The sequence below is a fragment of the Leucoraja erinacea genome, chromosome 35 (genome assembly GCF_028641065.1).
Source record: "Leucoraja erinacea ecotype New England chromosome 35, Leri_hhj_1, whole genome shotgun sequence".
In the NCBI taxonomy this organism is placed as follows: Eukaryota; Metazoa; Chordata; class Chondrichthyes; order Rajiformes; family Rajidae; genus Leucoraja; species Leucoraja erinaceus.
This window is the reverse complement of record NC_073411.1, coordinates 3,847,885-3,872,071: the sequence shown is the minus strand read 5'-3', so window position 1 is coordinate 3,872,071 and position 24,187 is coordinate 3,847,885. Positions and strand designations below refer to the sequence as shown.

General features: G+C 41.8%; 1 protein-coding gene across 4 annotated transcripts in view; it reads left to right on the top strand.

The window, feature by feature from the left end:
- nsd3 (nuclear receptor binding SET domain protein 3) overlaps positions 1-24,187 on the top strand; it is an 80,034-nt gene that overhangs the window by 28,995 nt on the left and 26,852 nt on the right. For 3 of the 4 annotated variants that reach the window (XM_055662111.1, XM_055662114.1, XM_055662113.1), the window contains exons 4-11: positions 645-799; positions 4,506-4,961; positions 6,935-7,076; positions 11,321-11,412; positions 13,608-13,704; positions 13,915-14,042; positions 21,648-21,776; positions 22,248-22,374. In XM_055662111.1, the coding sequence (XP_055518086.1) occupies positions 645-799; positions 4,506-4,961; positions 6,935-7,076; positions 11,321-11,412; positions 13,608-13,704; positions 13,915-14,042; positions 21,648-21,776; positions 22,248-22,374 (1,326 nt within the window). The remainder of the gene's footprint in view (positions 1-644; positions 800-4,505; positions 4,962-6,934; positions 7,077-11,320; positions 11,413-13,607; positions 13,705-13,914; positions 14,043-21,647; positions 21,777-22,247; positions 22,375-24,187) is intronic. The other variant, XM_055662112.1, reaches the window with a different exon arrangement.

Sequence of the window (24,187 nt, the reverse complement as noted above, 5' to 3'; positions counted from 1 at the left end):
TGGCATGAATATGGTGCCCTGGTTATTGTTGGATCGCATTGAGTCAATGGTTGACATTTCCATAATTGTGGCACATTATTATATTAATTAATTGGCGAAACATGGTTTCCGGATAGTAATAGCCCTGTCCCACGGTACGAGTTCATTCCAAGAGCTCTCACGAGTTTAAAAAAAATCAAACTCGGGGTAAGCACGGAGAATGAACGTAGCAGGTACGTCGGAGCTCGGGGACTTCTCTTAGCGCTAACGGCAGGTATTCGTGAAGACTCGATAATGGCAGGTAAGCGCGAGAAGTCTTGTGAAGTTTGTTCAACATGATGAAAAATATCCACGAGAGCCCCAAATACCGACAAGTGGCCATTACTGTAAATCTCCGAGTTCGAATCGGGGCATACTCGGGAGAACTCTTGGAATGAACTCGTACCATGGGACAGGGGTTTAATACTACTTGATTTAATGTGTAGACATATAGTGCGTGTAGATGTGACATTCACGTATCTTGAAACACATTCTTTTAGCCTGGGATTCATTATCCTGTAAATCTGATGTTTAAAGTTAGCATACCATTTTTAAACAGATGTTCAAAGTCTGTTTTTCTTTCTGGTGTCTGATTATAAGTTGTAATCGTTGGTCTGTTGATTCAGGTGCTCGTGAATACCACGTACAGTTTTTTGGGACGGTGCCAGAAAGAGCCTGGATCCACGAGAAGCGAGTAGCCGCCTACAAGGGACGTTCACAATACGAGGCTCTTGTAGCAGAAACTGTCAGACAAGCCAGCAATGCTGCAGAGAAGCAAAAGGTATCTATTGTGTGAAATTAACTGTAAGGGTGAACACAAAGGGACCCAAGTTGAATATCACCAAAGTCTGGAAATCCCGACTAAAAATTTTGATCAAAGTTGTTTGGTTCAAAATTTGTGTCCCATGTAGACATTCAGTTTTCCCTTTGAACATTGCAGTCTTGTGCTTGAGTGTCATCTGATGTCCTTCAGCGATGGACACCTCCCATCATCATCCACGGTAATGCACCATTGTTGTGACTCTGAACTTTCTGTTCAGCTCAGAAACAACTAGGGATAGACAATAAAGCCCATATTATCAGTGACATCCATGTCCCATGAAGGCATAACCAAAATGAACACAATTACTTTTGAGAGTTTGTAAATCTCCTGCTGAGCACCTGTATTTAGTAGAAGAATTAATGCAAGATCATGGAATTGGTTTAAGAAAACAATGTTGATAGGAAAGATTTAGACGGCTACGGGTCAAACGCAGGATGAGCTTAGATGACCATCTTGGTCGGAAAAGACTAGTTGTGTCGTAGGGCCTGTTTCCGTATCAATAGACAATAGGTGCAGGAGTAGGCCATTCGGCCCTTCGAGCCATTCAATGTGATCATCCCCAATCAGTACCCCGTTCCTGCCTTCTCCCCATATCTCCTGACTGCTATTTTTAAGAGCCCTATCTAGCTCTCTCTTGAAAGCATCCAGAGAACCTGCCTCCACCGCCCTCTGAGGCAGAGAATTCCACACTCACCACTCTCTGTGAGAAAAAGTGTTTCCTCGTCTCCGTTGTAAATGGCTTGCTCCTTATTCTTAAACTGTGGCCCCTGGTTCTGGACTCTCCCAACATCGGGAACATGTTTCCTGCCTCTAGCGTGTCCAAACCCTTAACAATCTTGTATGTTCCAATGAGATCCCCTCTCGTCCTTCTAAACTCCAGAGCGTGCAAGCCCAGCTGCTCCATTGTCTCAGTATATGACAGTCCCGCCATCCCGGGAATTAACCATGTAAACCTATGCTGCACTCCCTCAATAGCAAGAATGACCTTCCTCAAATTAGGGGACCAAAACTGCACACAATACTCCAGGTGTGGTCTCACTAGGGCCCTGTACAACTGCGTATGAGTTTGACTCTCTAACTTGAAAACAGTAGGGGTAGGCCATGGGCCCTCAGGCCTGCCTTACGACTTGAAATTATCATGGCTGATCTACCCCATCTTTGCTTTTGTCTCATTTCCCCATGTTCAGAGTATAGGAGAAAGATTGTAAATCGGATTGAATGTTGCCAGAACTACAATCTTGCTCCTAATTTTAGCAAGACCAAGGAACTGATTTGTTGACTTCAGGAGGGGAAAACAGAGAATCAATGAACCTGTCTTCATCGACAGGATAGCAATGGAAGGAGTGAACAGCTTCATGTTTCTGGGCCCGCATATCCCTGAAGATCTGTCCTGGACTCAGCACATTGATGCAATTGCAATAAAAGCTCATCAGCTCCTCTATAAGAGTAGCTGCCTTACAGCGCTTGCAGCGCTGGAGACCCAGATTCGATCCCGACTACAGGTGCTTGTCTGTGCAGAGTTTGTACGTTCTCCCCGTGACCTGCGTGGGTTTTCGTCAAGATCTTCGGTTTTCTCACACACTCCAATGACGTACACGTATGTAGGTAAATTGGCTTGGTAAATGTAAAAAATGTCCCTAGTGTGTGTAGGATAGTGATAATAAGCGGGGATCACTGGTTGGCACAGGCCCGGTGGGCCAAAGGGCCTTGTTTCCAAGCTGTATCTGTGAATTAATCTAAACTCTCAGGAAATAGAGGCGTGGATGAGTTTTATTTGTGAGTGCATCAATGTGCTGGGCCCAGGATTGATCTTCAGAAATATGCCACCCCAAGCACTTGAGGCTGTTGATTCTCTCCAGACCCATCCTGTTGACGTAGACAGTTTTGTGGATCCCCAGCTTTTCCATCAAGTCACTCCTTGGTTTTGTGTACATTGAGAGCAAGAATGTAGTTCTGGCACCATTCAATCAGATTTTCAACCTCTTTCCTATACTCATCACAGTTCAGCACAGGAACAGGCCCATCAGCTCACAGTATCTATGCTGAACACAATGCCAAGTTGATCTCTGCCTGCAGGTGATCCATATCTCTCCATTTTCTATATATCCATGTGCCTATCTAAAAACCTTTTAAATACCACTATTGTGCTTGCCTCCACTTGCATCCATGACAGCCCGTTCCTGACACTCATCATTCTCTGTATAGTTTGTTTTAAAACTTCCCCAAATACATTAATGCCCTTTAAATTTTGCCCGTGTCACCTTAAAGCAATGTCTCTCATCTTTGTTATTTCCACCTTGTTTATGTTAGCTGCCAACCCTATCTAATCCTCTTAATTTTAAGCACTTCCACCAAGTATCCCTTCAACGTCTGTCACCCCAGGGACCATATTCCAAGTTTGACCTACTTCCTTGTAGCTAATAGCCTGTAATTCGGGTAGAATTCTGATCAGCTTCTGCACCTTCTTCAAAACCTCCACATCCTTCCTGTAGTGAGGCAACCACAACTGCACGCAAGACTCCAAATGTGATCTAATCAAAGTTTTATAGAGCTGCAACATGAAATCATGATTCTTGTATACAATGCCCTGACTAATGAAGGCAAGTATATCATATGCCTTTTTTCCCCCTATCTTGTCTACTTGTGTCGCCACTTTCAGGGAGCGATGGACTTGGACGCCAAGATCTCGCTCTCTACATCAATGCTGTTAAGGATCGTATAATTAACAGTACACTTTCCCCTTACATTCGACCCTCAATAGTGCAACATCTCACACTTGCCTATATTAAACTCCATCTGCCACATCTCTGCCTATATGTTCTAAATCTCGTTGGATCCCTGGATAGCCTTCCTCACTGTCCGCAACTCCTCTAAAATGTAGCTTTGTCTGCAAACTTACTAATCAAGCCATCTAAATTTAATTCCAAGTTCTTTACATCTATATCACAAACAACAGAGGTTCTAGCACAGATCCCAGCAGAACACCACTGGTCACTGGCCTTCAGCCCAATTAACAACATTTCACCACTACAGTTCTGATTCCAAACTACCAAGTCAACAAGGGTCGCGTGCATCTTAATCTTTTGGATCAGCCGATTATGAGGAACAGTTCCCCTACCACTGGTGTGAAGCTCACTGGCCTATAATTCCATGGATTTTCTCAACTTTCGTTAAACAAAGTAACAACATTGGCTACTCTCCAGTCCTCCGGGATCTCGCCTGTGGCTAGAGAAGATTTAAAGATCCTTCAAGGCCCCCTGCAATCTCCTTCCTTCTCACAATAACATGGGCTAAATCCCATCAAGCCCTGGAGATGTATCCATCTTCAAGAGCCCCAACATCAGACTAATCTCAATCTGCCATACCATGTTAGTTACCCCCACACTGATATCACAATCCTCCATGTCTTCTCCATGGTGATTAGTACTCCACCTACATCCTCTGACTTCAGTTATAAATTCTCGCCTTTATCTTAATCTTCTAGCTTCTCCCTAGTTGTCCTCTTGTTGTTAATGAACATATAAAAGCCCTTGGGCAGCTTTCCCTCCACAGATGCTGCCCGATCATCTGAGTCCCTCTGTCACTGTTTTTTGTTCAGGATTCCAGCAGCAGCCATCTCTTGCAACTCCTTTGTAATTGAATATATTTTCATTTCCCCCTGTAGATTCTGAAGCCCATTGCACAAAGAATCCGCCCTCAGTGGGATGTTGGCATATCTCAAGTTGAAGATGCATTGAGATTATCTCGGGAGGACAGGATAGAACAGTACACCTTTATTTATGTGGACCAAAAGCCTGATTCATCAGCAGACACAACGGCAACGTCATTAAATGTCGACGCACAGAGAAATGGACCACATGAAAATGTGTCTAGTCCTCCAGGTGAACGGACAGCACTGCAGAGAGCCGTTTGTGCAACCCCTGCTTCTAATCATGCAGTTCAGCATGCACACGAGGGACACGCAGATATCAAAGAGCCTGCTCCCAAAATGACGTGGAGAACGGCAGCAGCTAGAAAATCCCTGCCACCTTCTCTTTCAAACCTCAAAGGGAACCAGGCTGAGAAAAGAAATGGTGGCAGCCCTGTCTGTGAGGTGTTGCCAGTAAGAAAAAATGATCAGGTATTTGAAATCTATGAGCATCTAATTGTCCCTGAAATAATTTCCTGCTGTTGATGTTGCAAAATTGTTTTAAGGGTATATTTAAGTGGATGATATTTAATTATATTACCCCTTGTTCTATTTAATAACAAACTATTGATGAATGGTGAAGCATTGTGTGTGCATGTCTTGTATACAAATTGTCCAATGGCATGTGGATTGTCATCAAATCATTTTTAAGCAGGTAAAGGAATTAGATTATATTTAATGTCCTAATAATTATTTTCTGGCCACTTGCTCTACATTTGCAGTCTTATCTCTATGTTCCTCTCTCTTAAGCTTCCTTCTCCTGAATTTCATGTGCTTGGATCATTGATGACAACAACAGCAATGGGGGTGGAAAATGAAAGAAAATGAGGCATTCACTGCTGATTCCTCGCATGCTTTCTGTTCTGTTCCTTCTGTCAGAAAAAAATGTTGGAGGACAAAAATTGGCATTGCCTCTGAAGCTCTTTCTGAGCCGAATTGCTCAGTTTTTTTGGCCTCTTGTGCTTGTTTTTAAATGGTTGGCCAAATAATGAGGTACCGGAAAACCAGCACTATTCGTTGAGCCAAGCAAGCCCTGTATGTGTCAGTACTTGCATAAGGTGGGGAAACGGGGATCAGGATCTAATAGACAAACAAAACCATTCCTAGTACTTCACAAAAGCTCCAGGTTGATTTTTTAAAGTTGTGTTTCCTGCCAATGTCTTAAACAAAGATACCGAATTACCTTGAGTTTCAGAAATTCTTGAAGAGCGTGCAGTGATTTTTTTTTCATTGATTAATAAATGCTTTTTTTAAATTGGAAACTGAACTAACTTACTTTGGTGGCAGAATGTAAAATGTTGCTATGTGTGGGCACCTTATTCTGAGGTCTACTTGCCATGTACTGAAGCCTGAAGAAGGGTTCAGACCCAAAACGTCAGCTACCCATTTTCTTCAAAGATGCTGCCGAACTTACTGAGTTACTCCAGTACATTTTATTTTAAACCAGCATCTACAGTTCCTTGTTCATACTATATACTGGAGCTGCTGAACATGTGTTTGTTAATGCATTTTTGTTTATTGTGTATACATTATAACAGTTTAGGATGATGGGTTGGGTACAGTGTTCAGTATTTTAGTTTTTATTTTCCTTGAAGCTTAAAAATACAAGTAATCCATCTTGTTTGTGCATTCCTTTCCCACCTTAAAAATATACGGGAATAATTTGAGATTATATTTCATTTGGCATATTTTCCTGACAAAGGTCATAGTTTTAAGGCATGTAATAAAGGCCCTTGTCCCAACAGCCTAGTGTTGCCACTTGGCATGCTCTCAGTGATACATGCGTTGTGTTCAATAAAAACAGCAACCCTTTTAGCTGATTACAGAAGATGTTTTTAAAATGGTGATGGGCAATTCACCGTTCCCAGAAGAACAAAATTAGCAGGGGACATGGATTATTGAGAGAGGAAAATACCTGGGATTTTAGAAGCAGGCTGGTTGAATGTATGAGAAGGCTGAAAACGTGAAATCAAAATTTCAAAGACGACAAAACATAACTAGATGGTGAACATAAAAGTTCCATAGCATTGAATATCAGTTCCATTCCAAGTCCAATTGGCCGTGATGCACCTAGCTTCATACATTTAACTCGTACGATGTAGAACATAGAATTATTAATACTTTTTGGTCTCTAATTAATAAGGTAAATAATTTTCTAGCAAGTGATCTTCTAGACTTTTAAAAATAAGTTCATGGTTATGTAAAGATTCTGGGGCTGTGGCTAAAACGAGGGATGTATATACATGATCTGAGCATGCAAGTTAAAAATCTGCGCTTTCATCACAATCATCTTCTTAAAGAAAGCTGGTTGCTTTATTTCTCATCATGAGTGGGGTGCCTCGGGGAGGAAAGACGAGTTGGTGATGGTCTTGGCTATATGTAGATAACACTCATTTTATTCCCAGAAGGGAATGAATATTAAGGCAGAGCCATCACCGAGAGAAGTGGATGAAGCTCTGGTTACACCGTTCAGCTTACGCGGTGAGAAACGGGAAGTGGAGTCTCTGCACTCGTGTTCACATGGAGAGGCACAGTCTGCTTCATCAGGTAAATACTCATTGTTGTTCCCTTCATTCTGAAATCTTGCCTTTGTCCACTCCCTCTCCCCCCAGAGGGTAGAAAGAGGTATAATATGTAAGAGGTACAGTGGCAGAATGGTCAAGTTACTGACAAATGTCCCCAGGCCTAGGCTATTGATCTGCAGATGTATGATTTAATCATATCCTACCAAGCCAGGGAAATTTGAATTGAACTAATTGAATACATTTAAAATACAATAAATCTAGAATAAAAAAGCCAACAAAGGCATGGGAAATACAGAGTTGTTGTAAAACCCGTTAGGTTCTCCAATATTTAAATTCTCTGTTACCCTTGCACAGTCTGGCCTATAAAACAAAATAATTTTGACTAGCATAAGTCTTGCTTATCATAAATCTCACCAGTGAACCAACCAGATTTGCCCATATTTTGTGTACATATAATTTAAACCAATGACTTCCTCATGGATCAGTAAAAGGAGAGCAGCTGGAGGAAGCTCTAATTTCTCAAATGACTCATAAGGACTTTGTTTCATAACCTGCAACTGGCCACAGCTTTGTCTTTACATGTGTGCTGTGTACATTTGTACTGAAGAGAAAGGAGTGGAGTCACCCCAGGCAAGTCTCTCTGGCACTGCGGATTTAATTAGCTTGCTGCACTTTGAAATATGTGTATAAACCGATATTAGAGCATGACGTATTGCATATTGTCTCTGGTCAGGCAAGTTGCAGATTGTGAAATGAAGCCAAGTTGATAATCCAAGTTTGAAGTTGGTGAAAATGTTTGGAGTTAAGCCAAGCCTGTTCCGGCTTTTGTGAACATTGAACGAGAGCCGGAATAAAGCTTTGTTCTCTGATGGATTTCACAATTATCACAAACTTTAATTGATCACAGGAAATGGGCGTTTATTCGTAGACTAGGATTAGTAGCCCATTTCTAATTGCCTTTAGTTGTGTAGCGAACGTTTTCCTAAAGCAGTGTTGGGGGTTTAATCAACCACTCATAAATGATCAATTATATACTGTTGGGAAAATGTCCAAGGGGAAATCACAGGCGTTGGTGCTTTTGTCCTTTGCTAGATTTTGCAGTGCATCTTGCAAATTATACACACTGCAAAACGTAATGTTTAATCCTGGTATATGCCAGTTCGAGTGAGCTGGCTTATGTTCGATGCTGTCAAGATCATTTGAGCTGGACATGTCCACACGAGAATATTGCTATGCATTTACGACTTTTTCCTTTATAGATGGTGAAAAGACTTTAGTGAGCCTGGATGTGTCAATTGCCACAGAATGCATGGCCTCTGACCTGTTTTTATAACCATGGTATCTATCTGACCTTATCCAATAAATGCATGAAGTACCTTAATTGCAATAAAGGATCGTCAAGCAGTTTTAAAGCCCTGTCCCACGGTTATGAGTTCATTCCAAGAGCTCTTCCGAGTTTGCCCTGATTCAAAGTCGGAGATTTACGGTAATGGCCACTCGGGGCTCTTGTGGACATTTTTCTACGTTGAAAAATCTTCACGAGTCTTCCCGTGCTTACCTGCCGTTAGCGGGTCTTCCCGAGTACCTGCCGTTAGCGTTACGAACCGCTAAGAGACGTCCCCGAGCTCTGACGTACCCGCTACGTTCATTCTCCTTGCTTACCACGAGTTTGATTTTTTTTTAAAACTCGGGAGAGCTCTTGGAATTAACTCATACCGTGGGACAGGGCTTTCAGACTTTGAATCATATCGATGGAACTATAGGGTAGACCGTCGAATAGGTGGGTTTGAAGAAGTATCTTAATGGAGAAAATTGAGTAGAGAGGTTTTGGGAGCAAATTCCAGACTTTACGACCTTAGCTGCTGATGCGAAGGCAACCAGTAACAAAGTTTAAAACTAGGGATGCTGGAGGAGTCAAAATGGGAGGAGTGGAGTAAACGGGGAGTGATATCAAAGGAAATTGCAAAAATGAGGTAGTTGAGAAGGTGATGTGAAACCCTGGGAAGAGTTGAACTCATTTTGTACACTAACAAACATGGGTGTTTATCAATTAAGACATGATAGTGGCAAGTTCTTGTACACATCCAGCTGAATTGGGGCACTCCTTACCTTGATGGTCACAGTAGAGTGAGCAGAGGGCTATTGTAACTAGCTGTTGCTAGTGATCACTCTCTGCCTTGGGGCACTCAGTTTTGAGTTTGCCAGATCTCATAGAGTCTTGCAGCTTGGAAACCGGCCCTTTGGGCAACTTGCCCATGCCGATCAAAATGCCCCATCTACACTAGTCCCACCTGCCTGCATTCAGCTCATCCCTCCAAGCCTATCCTAACCATATACATGTCTTAAATTTTGCGATAGTACCTGCCTCATCTACCTCCTCCGGCAGCTCGTTCCATGTTATTTAAAACAAAAGTTACCTCTCAGGTTCCTAATAAATATTTTCCCCCCCCCTCACTTTAAACCTATGTCGTCTGGTTCTCAATTCCCCAATTCTGGGCAAAAGACTGTGTATTTACCCGATCATGATTATGTACACCTCTATAAGATCACCCCACGTCCTCCTGTGCTCCAAGGCCTGCTTAACCTCTCCCTATATATAGACCCTCAAGTTCTGGCAACATCCTCGTAAATCTTCTCTGCACCATTTCCAGCTTGATGAAATTTATCTAAATCATGGCGATCAAGACTGGATACAATACTTTAAATGTTGCCTCGCCAATGTAACCAATACAACACGACCTCCCAATATTACTACAACTTGACCTCCCAACTTCTATACTCGTCACTCTGACTGATGAAGGCCAATGTGCCGAAAGCCTTTTTGACCACCCTGTTTACCGGTTCTGAATCCATCTCATTTAGTACTGTGATGGTATGGCACAGAACGATGGACAATGTCTGCAGCATGAAGAAGCATTTTACTTTCTGCTCTGACTATGGTAAAGTCGATCTTAGTTCTGTCTGGATAGATACATCTAACATAAATGGGTAAGTTAATGGTGTTCATTTAAACTGGGCTTCCGTTATACAGGCCTGAGATTCTTGCACCATCCTGCTTTTTATTGAATAGTTTTGATATGCTGCCATTTCAATGGTAGTGGATTAGAAGTCATATTTAAGTCAAGGAAGGCAAGGAGGGGAAATTTTATTTCCTACAAGACATTTAGTAAATAAGATACAGTAAGTTACTATAAAATTCTGTTTTATGGTCGCTTTTACTGACTGTAGCTTTTAATTTTGATTTTACTTTAGAGATACAGCGAACAAACAGGCCCTTCGCCCCACTGAGTCCGTGCCAGCCAATCAGCAATCACCCCGTACACTAGTACACACTAGGGACATAGAAACATAGAAATTAGGTGCAGGAGTAGGCCATTCGGCCCTTCGAGCCTGCACCGCCATTCAATATGATCATGGCTGATCATCAACTCAGTATCCCGTACCTGCCTTCTCTCCATACCCTCTGATCCCCTTGGCCACAAGGGCCACATCTAACTCCCTCTTAAATATAGCCAATGAACTGGCCTCAACTACCCTCTGTGGCAGAGAGTTCCAGAGATTCACCACTCTCTGTGTGGAAAAAGGTTCTCCTCATCTCGGTTTTAAAGGATTTCCCCCTTATCCTTAAGCTGTGACCCCTTGTCCTGGACTTCCCCAACATCGGGAACAATCTTCCTGCATCTAGCCTGTCCAACCCCTTAAGAATTTTGTAAGTTTCTTTTGTAAGTAAGGACAATTTACAATTTGCAGAAGCCAATTAACCAACAAACTTGTATGTGTTTGGAGTGTGTGAGGAAACCGGAGCACCTGGAGAAAACCCACGCGGTCACAGGGAGAACGTACAAACTCTGTGTAGACGGCACTCATAGTCAGGATCGAACTGGGGTCTCTGGCGCTGAAAGGCAGCAACACCCCTGCACAACTGTGCCAATCCTTTGCAGAACTCTTTTCACTTAATGGACTTCAAATTCCCCAACTACTGTGGCGATTATCTGGATCTAGGCCTCTGTATTAGTAACGTATTAGCTCCCTCGTGCTGTGGAGCGAATGCGTAATTGGTAACTGAGGCAATAAAAGAATGCAGAGGGGTGAATTTTTACAATTTGAGAAATTGAGTTTATTTTTTTATCTTGGCCACAAAATATTTCAAATCCTGCCAATTTTCTAAGTTCATTCAGGACCTTGTATACTTGGATGTCAGTGCAAAAAGATGAAAATTAACACATTTTTTAGTCCTTATTTAAAATTCTCCTTGATGTCTTTTAGAAAGGAAACCACAAAGAAGGTCAGTGAGAAGTCGCTCTGAATCTGAGAAATCTGTCGAGGTTGTACCAAAAAAGAAAATGCGAAAAGAACAGGTATGTGATGGTTTTGGGTATTTGAGTGGAGACAAATTTGCATCAGTGGGAAACATAACATTCCCATTCACCCTCGTCTTTTCCAACATCCAATGGACAATGGATTTGATCCATAATCCTTCATTCCCTTAAGAACTAAAAACTTGTCACAAAAACAGAAAATGCTGGTAGTACTTAGCAGGTGAGAAGGTGTCTATGGCAAGAGAAACAGAGTTAATATATCAGGTTGAAAGTTTTCTGCTGAAGGGATTTATTTCAGTCAGTGAAGAAGGCTGTCAAAGGACACAGCTGGATATAGATCAGTGACAGATATGGGTGGAGAAATTGCAGATGGAGTTTAACCCAGGTAAGTGAGAGATTTTGCACTTTTGGAAGGTCAAATGTATGGGAAAGGTATACAGTCAATTGCAGACCCCCTAACAGCATGATAAACGGAGGGATTTTGTGGTTCAGGTCCACAGCTCTCTGAGTGTAGCAACACAAGTAGAAAGAGTGATAAAGAAGGTGTATGGTATGCCTGCCTTCATCATTATAGTCCTTGATTATAAGAGTCAGGAAATTATGTTATACAAGTGTTATAAAACTTTGGTTTGGCTACATTTGGAATATTAGGTGCTGTTTTGGTTGCCCCATTGCAGGAAGGATGTGGAGACTTTGGATATAGTCCAGAATATAGCAGGATTCTCCCAGGATTAGAGAGGGTATTGGGTATAAGGAGAGGTTGGGCAAACTTGGATTGTTTTCACTGGAGCGTTGGTCAATGTTATTTTATTGTCGTGTGTATCTAAGTACAGTCGAATTCTTTTTTTGCATACAGTTTATAAAATTGAGAGGATAGATGGTCAGAACCATTTTCCCAGTGTGGAAATGTCACATACATGTCCACCACTGATGTTCCAGAAACTGGTGGTACAGCCCCTCCTTTAATCCGGTCAAAAACCGACAAAATCTGCAGTTGGGAGCATATTTTTTAGGTGAAGGAAAAAGTGTAAAAGACAGATGGGGAAATGTTTTCAAGAGCGACAGATGGCAATGGTGGTGACGGAAGCAGATAGGAAGACAAATATGCGTAGGATTAGGGATATGGATCACTTACATACAGAAGGGAGTAGTTTAGAGTGCCTTTTCTTGTCAAATCGAGGTTAAATATGGGGGGTGGTGGCGGGGGGGAGAGGGGGGAAATAGGTGTCTGTCTTTGATCACCTTTGAATAACTATTCTTCACATGCTTGTTCACATTAACACTGCTAAGCCATTAACAAAGTCCTTTACTACCCTCATTTGTGGGCTAACCATCTACTTTTTACTAACAATATGGATTTACCATTGTGAGGTTCATGTTTGTATTGTCGACCAGCAAGACATTTGTGGCTTTGGGTGCTTTTATTTGTAAAATAAAGACTCAGCCAGCTATGGTTTTCATTTTAAAAGTTTCAAAATTTTACTGCCCGAGTTGTTAAATTTGTTTTTGCTTTCAACTGTAGGGAAAAAAGAAGCATTTTTTAAATGAATTGAATTGAATATTTTATTGTCATATGAGACGGGACACAGTGAAAATTGTTGCTTGCATACGCGAGGTATGCAATAGTCGCCACATAAAGGTCACTGGCAAAGTTACAAAGCATCCCGCGCCAGGGCCACCCTTGTGCTCCCCTCCCCTCTTTCCCCCCCCCCCCCCCCCCCCCCCCCCCCCCCCCCCCCCCTCCTCCCTCAAAGCGGCCCTCCCACAACGGGAAGCAAATTCAAGATAGCAAGAAATTTCAGATCGCAAAATCAAATCTGGGCTTAAGCTCTTGCATGTTGGGTGAGGCCTAAAAATTCAACCAAAGACATGATAGGAAATCCAAATATATCTCTGTGAATCAGTATAATGCTGTTATTGGGAAATATGTCAATTGTTGACATTTTGTTCTTTTGAAGCATTATTTTGGACATGAAATTGCAGTTAAAGGAAAGCAGTTACAGGAAATAAAATAGTATTTCATTTGACTGGTGTAAACCTAGTGCCTTGATTATCTGTACTCTTTCCATAAGAGTGCAAAGACTAATGTAAATTAGAGTTACTTCTCAAGAGTTTTCAATAAAAATGCTTTGTATTCGATATCATTATGGGTACACGGTATTTGTCGTACAAAGATAGTGTTGGACATCTTTGGATTTACCTCTATGCTGACTTGCCTACATTCTAATTGACAGATGGAAACTATTCCAACAACAGCAGAGGCTATATGTCTACAGAGAGGCGCATCACTACCCCATGCACATGGAGTAATGTTCAGTTCCGCCCTGCCAGGTAAAACACTGAGAACCTTGCATTCCATGGTGAAAATCCTTGAAGATGAATGGTCGTAAAGTAAATTAGAGTGCAACTTTCAACTGCGCGTGTCTTTAACAGATGGCTGTCATCTGGCTGGATTCATTCACCTTTTAGTCATAATTTTGTTGGAATAGATGCAAAACAAAACAGTAACCGACTGCCACATGTGGTGTTTCTTGCTCTCAGGTGCCAGTGAACTTTCTGATTCCTGCAAGCCGCTTAAAAAACGTAGTCGGGCCTCCACGGACATGGAGATGGCAAGTCCAGGGTACAGAGAGATTAACGATTCCGACTCCAGGGGACTGCTGCATGAGGTAGGGTTGTGCATTGAGGATTTGGGCTGGTGTTCAAGTTATGCTCTAAACAAGAGTGATCTGCCATAGTTATGGAAAGGTACAGCGTGGAAACAGGCTCTGCAGTACACCGAGTCCTCCCTCACCATCAGCTCCACACTTACACCAATCCTGCATTAGAACCATTTTAAACCTATTCTCAACATTCCCGCCAACTCCCCCCCACATTCTAGCATTCCATCTACAAATTGACGCCAACTTAGTGGCCAATTAATTTATCAAATCGTAAGTCTTTGAGATGTGTGAACTCAGCGCTCCAGGTCGGGATTGAACCAGGGTGTGTGGCATTGTGAGGCAGCAGCTCTAATAACTGTGCAGCTACGATTTGTAGAAGTAAGATACATTCAACAATGTATTTGAATAGTTTTGAGGTTTGTCCTGGGAGAAAGATTGGCCAGACAGGAATAACTCATGAGTCATTATCCATCCAGCAGTTTTGTATGATTAATGTGCATTAATAGATACTTGTATCCGAGTAGAGTAATGTCACAGTATTTTGATTGCTTGTTTGAAACAAAATCATAGCGTTATAGAGCACAAACGGGCCCTTCAGTTCATGTCCATCTGCCTGTTGTATCTGTATCATCCCATTTTATCTGTATTAGGTCCATAGCTGTCTGTGCCTTGGTGAATCAGGTGCTTATCTAGATTTTTTTATGTTATGACAGTATCTGTCTCCAGACTACAACCTCCCTCTCTGTATCCCCTATCCAATGAGGTCTCCTAGCTCTCGCCTTACAACTGTATCCTCTTGCTTGAGCGATGCCGCTATGAGAAAAAGATTTTTACTTTCTATCCCCCGCATAATTTTAGACACCCCTGTCAGATCGCCTCTTGGCCACCACTGTTCATGTGAAAACAAACCCAGCCTATTCCAGTCCCTTCCAAATGAAATGCTCCAATCCAGGCAACCTCCTGGTGAATCTCCTCTGCAGCATCTCTTGCTCAATCATATGCATCCTGCAGTAGCAAACATATCCCCACATAATACACTGGGTGTGACATCATCAATGTCAATTTTGAAATCTCTTTCATCGTGGGATTCAGCTTTAAAGTTGCACCCAACTTTGCAATTTGTAGAGCACATTGTGAGAACGTGCAGGGAGATCAGAATTTAGCATGCAACCCTTCCATTTTATTGGTGTAAGGAAAACGGTGATTAGTAGCGTATAGCTATTCAATAGAGATGCTGAGTATTTGGTGTCATGGCAATGCTTAAGACTGCATTCGCACATTGGTAGGTGCTCTCTCAGTTGTATTCATCCTGGAGGTATTATGTGTGCCACCAGGTACTTTCCTACAATTATAAGATCTTGAACCGACTTGCACGTCTATTCTAAATTGATAGATTCCCACAGATATCTGGACTACATGTCCTCCCACCCCGCCCCTTGCAAATCTACTATTCCCTACTCTAAATTCTTCTGTCTCTGCTGCATCTGCTCCCAAAATGAGACTTTTCATTCTAGGACATCCTCTTCTTTAGTAAATCTGGTTTCCTCTCCTTCTGTCATAGATGGATAGCTCACCCACTGTTCTCCTCTGTCCCATAGTTCTGCTCTTGCTTCCCCTTCCCCCCGACGGAACAAGGACAGAATTCCCCTGGTCTTTACATTTCACCCCACTGGTCTCCGCATCCTACTCTTCATATTCCGAGGTTTCCATCACCTCCAACATGATCCCACCACTAGTCACATCATCCCATCCCCACCCCTTCCCACCTTCCGCAGAGATGACTCCCTCCAGAACTCCCTGGTTCATTCATATCTTCCCACCCAAACCATCCCCATCCCAGGCACTTTCCCTTGCAACTGCTGGAAAAGTAACAACTGTTCCTATACTTCTTCCTTCCAGGGACCCCAGCAATGTTTCCAGGTGAGACATGTTCACGTGCTCCTCTTTTAACCATAGCTACTGCATCCAGTGTCCTCAATCTCTTCAAACCTGTCTCGCACCTTCCTTATCTCCGGCCTTTGGTCCAACCATCTGCTTATCAAAAAACCCCTTGCCAGTGGCAACCTATTACCAGCCATGCTTTGTACTGTCCCTCCCCTTTTCCACCTCTCTTCTACCCCCCTACAATCAGTCTGAAGGATATCAACCTGAGACGTCACTTACCCATGTGCTCCAGGGATATTGCCTGACCTGCTGAGTTACTCAAGCACTTTCTGTCCTTTCACACAACCCTAATTCTATCTCAGAATACTCCAGATCACCTCACATTTTAAGATACTGCATGGAAGCAGGTGTTTTGGCCCACCAAGTCCATGCTGACCTTTGATCACCTGTTAACACTAGTTCTATGTTATTCCACTGCTTGCACTTTGCGGGCAGTTTACAGAGGCCAATTAACCTACACACCCGCATAACTTTGGGTGTGGGAGGAAACCGGAGCACACAATGGAATCCCATGTGGTCACAAGGAGAATGTGTAAACTCCACATAGACAGCAACAGAGGGCAGGATCGTACCTGGGTCTCTGGCGCTGTGAGGCAGTGGCTCTACCAGCTCTGCCACTTTTTAATTGTGTTTTGCATTTATGTCTAGTTTTTTGCAGTCTTTTCTTTTTGCAGTCTTACAGAATTTGTGTATGATTTATATTTTTGCGTGCTGTCTGAGTCTTTGTCCCTGTGATGCTGCTGCAAGCTAGATTTTCATTGTACCCGTAGCTCACCGGATCTGTGCATAACACAAACACGACCCGATCTGAGCACCAGTACAGTTAATTATGTGAGAGTTTGTACATAAAGATCATGTGGTGACTGAGGCTAGGGTTAACCCCACTTTTTAAAAAGGGAGGGAGAGAGAAAACGGGGAATTACAGACCAGTTAGTATAACATCGGTAGTGGGGAAACTGCTAGAATCAGTTATTAAAGATGGGATAGCAGCACATTTGGAAAGTGGTGAAATCATTGGACAAAGTCAGCATGGATATATGAAAGTTAAATCATGTCTGACGAATCTTATAGAATTTTTCGAGGATGTAACTAGTAGAGTGCCAGTGGATGTGTTATATCTGGTCTTTCAGAAGGCTTTCGACAAGGTCCCACGTAAGAAATTAGTATACAAACTTAAAGCACACGGTATTGGGGGTTCAGTATTGATGTGGATAGAGAACTGGCTGGCAGACAGGGAGCAAAGAGTAGGAGTTAACGGGTCCTTTTTAGAATGGCAGGCAGTGACCAGTGGGGTACCGCAAGGCTCAGTGCTGGGACCCCAGCTATTTACAATATATATTAATGATTTGGACGAAGGAATTGAATGCAACATCTCCAAGTTTGCAGATGACACGAAGCTGGGGGGTAGTGTTAGCTGTGAGGAGGATGCTAGGAGCCTGCAAGATGACTTGCATAGGCTGGGTGAGTGGGCAAATGCATGGCAGATGCAGTATAATGTGGATAAGTGCGAGGTTATCCACTTTGGCAGCAAAAACAGGAAAGTAGATTATTACCTGAATAGTGGCCGATTAGGAAAAGGGGAGATGCAATGAGACCTGGGTGTCATGGTACACCAGCCATTGAAAGTAGGCATGCAGGTGCAGCAGGCAGTGAAGAAAGCGAATGGTATGTTAGCATTCATAGCAAAAGGATTTGAGTATAGGAGCAGGGAGGTTCTACTGCAGTTGTACAGGGTCTTGGTGAGACCACGCCTGGAGTATTGCGTACAGTTTTGGTCTCCTAATCTGAGGAAGGACATTCTTGCCATAGAGGGAGTACAGAGAAGGTGCACCAGACTGATTCCTGGGATGACAGGACTTTCCAATGAAGAAAGACTGGATAGACTCGGCTTGTACTCGCTAGAATTTAGAAGATTAAGGGGGGATCTTATAGAAACTTACAAAATTCTTAAGGGGTTGGACAGGCTAGATGCAGGAATATTGTTCCTGATGTTGGGGAAGTCCAGAACAAGGGGTCACAGTTTAAGGATAAAGGGGAAATCCTTTAGGACTGAGATGAGAAAAACATTTTTTACACTGAGAGTGGTAAATCTGTGGAATTCTCTGCCACAGAAGGTAGTTGAGGCCAGTTCATTTGCTATATTTAAGATGGAGTTAGATGTGGCCCTTGTGGCTAAAGGGATCAGGGGGTATGGAGAGAAAGCAGGTACAGGATACTGAGTTGGATGATCAGCCATGATCATATTGAATGGCGGTGTAGGCTTGAAGGGCCGAATGGCCTACTCCTGCACCTATTTTCTATGTTTCTATGTTAACATCAGCTTTCATGTTTGGTTACTGGGATTGATTTTCTATGACGATCGCATGGCTGAAGTACCTCTGTATCTAATATTGGTTTAGTTCTTGGCCCTCTATAAAGCTATTAAAACACAGTTTACCCTGGACCAAGATTAGAGATCCAGCTAGATAAAATGCAGAAAAAAGGAACTACTAATTGTCACGTATATTAAGAAAGGCTACAGCAATGTATGATAGCGCACAAAATACTTCTGGATGAAATGAATGAAGTGACAACTCGTGGAAAAATATTCATAAAAAGTTAACACAGAAGATTTTATTGGTGCTTTCCTGAGTCCCCTTGGTTCAACAGCACACGTAGTCATTGTCTGTTGCAACCATAGAGGATGATGTAGAGGATAAAATAATGTTGTGACAGATTTTTTAATCTGCTGTGTGTTAAGCACATTATGGAAGAACTTTTAGCCACTAGAACGTTCCATGAGTTGTAAAATTAGGACCTGTAAACCCTAACTTGTGAATGAATTGGGAAATAATTGTCTGAGCTAAATAATTCCTTTATGAGTTATAGTTGAAGACCAATCATCGATAATAGGTATAGAAAGAGAATTTGGGTGGTGTATGTCAGTGTCACTTCCCTGAGAAGTAAATAACTCCCGATTTCAAAGTTGGAAAATTGATTTTTTTCATTTGGTATCTAAATAAATTGTAATAATTGCCTAAAACTGTTATTTGCATTTAAACCTCTCAGCAATTTTACAAATCAGTTCAGTTCAGTTAGTTTAATGTCAAGTGTACCGAGGAACAGTGGAAACGTTTTGTTGCGTGCTAACCAGTGCAATTACAGGCATATATACAATGGGTCATTGGGAGAAAAGTTTGAGGGAAATGGGCCATTTTACTATTTTACTCTGTATACTAATTCCAATATCCACAAAGTCAAGTCAAGGTTATTTCAAATCTAAATATATTTTACATGATCGGTTTGTTTAAAGCCACTACTTTGGGCGGCACAGCTAGTAGAGCCACTGCCTCGAAGCGCCAGAGACCCGCGTTCAATCCTGACCTCGGGTGCTGTCTGTGTGGAGTTTGCACTTTCTCCCTGTGACTGCATGGGTTTCCTCCGAGAGTTCCGGATTCCTCCTGCGTCCCAAAGACATACAGGTTTGTAGGTTAATTGCCCCTGCGTGTTTAGGAAGTGGATGAGAAAGTGGAATAACATAGAACTAGTGTGAACGGGTGATCGATGGCTGGCATGGGCTAAAGACCTGTTTCCATGCTGTACCATTCAATTTTAAAAAAAAATGCATTGAGCATTGCCAAAAATGTTGTGGAATCTCATTGCTTCAGCTTTACATTTTTATTAACTCTTGTTTTTGAAAACCTCCTTGCACTTTTTCTCTCTACTCTTTCATATTTCTCTTTCTGAATCTTGAAATCCTTGTAGTAACTTGCACTTCCTGTTCTGAACTCGTACTGTTTATTTCACAATCTGACACCGTGATTACATGAGACGTGTTAATTAGAGAGAGATCCGACCCCATTTCCTGCTCTCATTTTCAGCAGCTAACCTCGCAGGGTATCACGGAAGATTAAACCAGCATGGCCAAGTCTAAGGACTGGCAAAGGCATTTGTTCATTGGTTGCAGCAAGACAAGAGTGACTGACTTTCTCCTCCACCCACTCTGGCTAAATATCGGATACGATGCCACCTTGTGGCAAACATATTATCTGTCTTGAGTGTTTAATAGTTATGTACCAAAAATGAAGCATTGAAATTCTTACTCACAGCAGTAAACTAGGTCTGTAAACACAGTGCTTATAGATAACATGATAAACAAAAACATTTAAATTAATTTAAAACCCTAATATTAGTGTAACAAAGCCCAAACTCCTTAGTGCAACCATTATAGATTGCAGTTCATAGTTTAGTTCGTGTTTGTGGGTGTTCCAGAGGCAGATGGTTTTTGGGAATAAGTTGTTCTTGAACCTGGAGGACATGGTTTTCAGACCCGTATGCCTTCTTCCAGATGGTAGGAGTGAAATGGCAGCGTGACCAGGGTGGTATGGGTCCTTGAAGATGCTGGCTGCTTTTTTTGAGATTGTGCCTCCTATAGATCCCTTCAATGGAGGGAGGTCAGTAGCAGTGGTAAACTGGGAAGTGTTTACCACCTTTTCAAATCCCATTAATTCCTTTTTTATCTTGTGTGGAATCAAATTCCACCGACCTTGGTTGTGTGGCAATTAAATTATATCTAAATTATATCTATAATCACTTCCATAGTCAACTCCACCACCTCTTGTTCATTGGTTAGACTCAAATCGATGTTCATTATGTGGCATGTCGTTCACAAATTATCCTATCCTTATCCAGAAGATAGACACAAAAAGCTGGGTCAGACAGCATCTCTGGAGAAAAAGCATGGGTGACGTTTCAGGTCGAGACCCGTCTTCAGACTGAGAGTCAAGGGAAAGGAAGGGAGAGATACAGACGGTGATATATATCTATATATGTATAGAGAGAGAGAGAGATAGAACAAATGAATGAAAGATATGCAAAAAAAGGTAACGATGATAATGAAAATAGGCGATTGTTAACTCCTTATCCAACCAGATTCCTGCAGAGGTAAATAGATAGTGGCCTAGAACATTTACCTCCCCAATTTTGATCACTTTGCATTCTATTTCCGAGTATTAGGGTCACAGAGACATACAGTGTGAAAACAGGCTCTTCGACACAATTTGCCCATGCTGACCCATCTACACTAGTCCCACCTGCCTGCGTTTGGCCCATATCCCTCTAAACCTATCCTATCCATGTACCTGTCGTAACTGTTTCTTAAACATTGTGATAATACCTGCCTCAACTACCTCCTCCGACAGCTCGTTCCATACACCCACCACCATTTATGTATTAAAAAAAGTTGTCCCTTGGTTCCTATTAAATCTTTCCTCACTCACAAACCTGTGCCCTCTGGTTCTTAATTCCCCTACTGTGGGTAAAAGATAGTGCATTTATCCCTATCTATTCCTCTCATGATCTTGTACATCTCTATATGATCACCCCTCTAACTCCTGAGCTCAAGAATAAACTCCTAGCCAGCTCAGCCACTTCCTGAAGCTCAGACCCATGAATCCTGGCAACATCCTCGTAAATCTTTTCTGCACCCTTTCCAGCTTAACAACATCTTGCCTATAACAGGGTAACCACAACTGTGGCTTCACCAATATCTTGCAAGACTGTTACATGACCTCCCGACTTCTATACTCAATGCTATGACTGATGGCCAGCTTCTATAGTCAATACTCTGACTGATAAGTATTGCATTGACTAGGTGAGGTTATTAACCAATTGGTATGTACATTGAAGGTTGGCTTGGAGAAGAGGCTGGACAGTCCAGTAGTTCCTCCTGATGCAGATGTCTCAGATGAAACGTCAATGGATTCGTGTTTATCCAGGCGTGGTGCGGGATCATCAAAAAAGGACAGCATCTGCCAGGTGAGAACTGAGGGGGACGCGGCAATTTTGTTGAAACAAAATGATCCTATCTGTTGGCTGACTGGACCTGGGCCTTGATTGTATCTATAACATGACTGCTATGTTCAGTCAACAGATAAAAGTATTGGCCTACCCAGGTTCCAGTAACTTTGCCACAGAAACTTATGTACACTTGGTGCAACAAATGGAACTTAATAGTTCCTTTTATGTGAAAATTGGTATTCTGGTCATTCCAACACAAATTATGTGCACTTCAATCCTGTAAACCATTGACAATGAAATAATTTTATTGTAAATTCTTATTGCCCGCTATCATGTGGCCTGAAGAAATTATGAAAAGAAAGTTGAATAAAATGATTGCAAGTACTTTACATTATTCAATAGTGGGTGGGGAAATGCCGTGCATAAATGTTTGACATTTTATTTGCGTGCCCGTATTAAGGATTGTTTTCTGACCATCTGCTGTCTCAGATCTGTGAGAAACCTGGAGAGTCTCTTGTTCCCTGTGAGGGAGAGTGCTGCAGAGTCTTTCACATAGAGTGCCTTGGGCCGGCAGAACTACCCAACGGGAAGTTTACGTGTATGGAATGTACGACAGGTAATGGAGAAAGCGATCTCATTCATTATATTTCTCTCATTCTTTTAGTTTAGTTTAGAGATGCAGCGCGGAAACAGGCTGTTCAGCCCACCAAGTCCACACCGACCAGCAATCCCCGCATACTTGGGATTAGTAGAGTAGAGACACTATCCAACACAGTCGGGGCAATTTACAATTTTACCAAAGCAATTAACCTTCTAACCAATTTCTTAACCTTCCAAGCAATTTCTAACCTGCACCTATAAAGTTCTTGTGTTGATTAAGTAATTTTATTTTAAGCTAGGTTCATTTTGCCCAGTGATGTTTAATGAAATGCGGTTGTCACTGAGGATCATTCTACTGGTCAGGAACGATCAAATATTGGCTTAATTTTTAGTTTAATTATATAGCGTGGAAACAGGCCCTTTGGCCCACCATGTCCACACCGACCAATGATCACCCATACACTAGCAATGTTACAAAATTTTGAGATTTAAAAAATCAAGTCTGCAATTTATCCCATCAGATAAAGCATAACAATAAGTTTAATTTGACACCTAATTCACTTTCATATCTCAAGTAATAAAAAGGTTATGGCCATTTTCATACTCGGAAATTAGCATCTTGTTCCCTATTGATTTTCTATGAACATAACAAAAAAGCCGTGATCGTGGACAGTCAAAAGCCCATAACCTTCTTAAAAATTAAGAGAACTGAATGAAATTTTCAGTTATCATAGATTGAACCATTCTGAAACAAATATAAAATAATCTAACTTGGATGACCTGAAATTAAAGCATATAATTAGTCAGTTACCCAATTGTAGCTAATTTCAAACTTCAATTTACTAGATCTAAACATCTATCCATTTCTTAATAAATGATTAACATTTTTAAATAGCCCAAGTGTCCAAATAATATTCACAAATAATTCACAATAAAACATGATTTTTAAATCTCATTTACATCAATTTATAGGCCAAATGGAAGGAATTTAGTGTTCAATTGCTGTAAATTAAAGTCAATTTAAATCGGCTTTCTAGTGGGTTCCTGTGAACGCGCTGGTTTAGAACGTTCACATTGCGCTGGATTTGTGCCCTCAAATGCCCAGAAAAATACTGCGGGATATAAAGAGCCCAAAATGAGCTACTCACTATAGAAAACTTTATATACAGGGTTATATACATGCCCCATTTAATGTAAAAATAAGGTACATACCTTTAATTGTTTGCTTTATAAAACCCTGGGGCTGCGAGAGGTTGCGGAGTGAGAGAGTGATTTTTAAACTATAACTATTTTACAAGGCCATAAAAACTAATAATACCTTTTGCGACGGGGTCTTTCAGCGATTTTCCGTTAATGATTTACTAGGCTGAACATTTTCGATTGCAACAGCCTAGTAAAAATCGCGTTTTAAACCCGCCCCCTCTAAACAACGCCAAAATCACACACAAGGGGTGGGGCAGATGCTCAGCCACGATTCAGGTAGGTTTTGTAACATACCTACATACACTAGTTCAATCCTAGGCACTAGGGACAATGTACAGAAGCCAATTAACCTGAAAACCTGCCCATCTTTGGAATGTGGGAGGAAACCACAGCACCCTGATAAAACCTACACAGTCACGGGGAGAAAGTACTAACTCCTTATAGAAAGCACCCAAAGTCAGAATTGAATCCTGGTCTCTGGCGCTGTAAGGCAGCAACTCTACCGCTGCACCACCGTGCTGCCTCTGATGGTTAATGGATAACCGCAATTCCATTCTATTGTTTTTTTTGTTCCATCAGAGCGCAGTATGAATATAAATATTTTTCTGAATATTTTTGTGATCGGA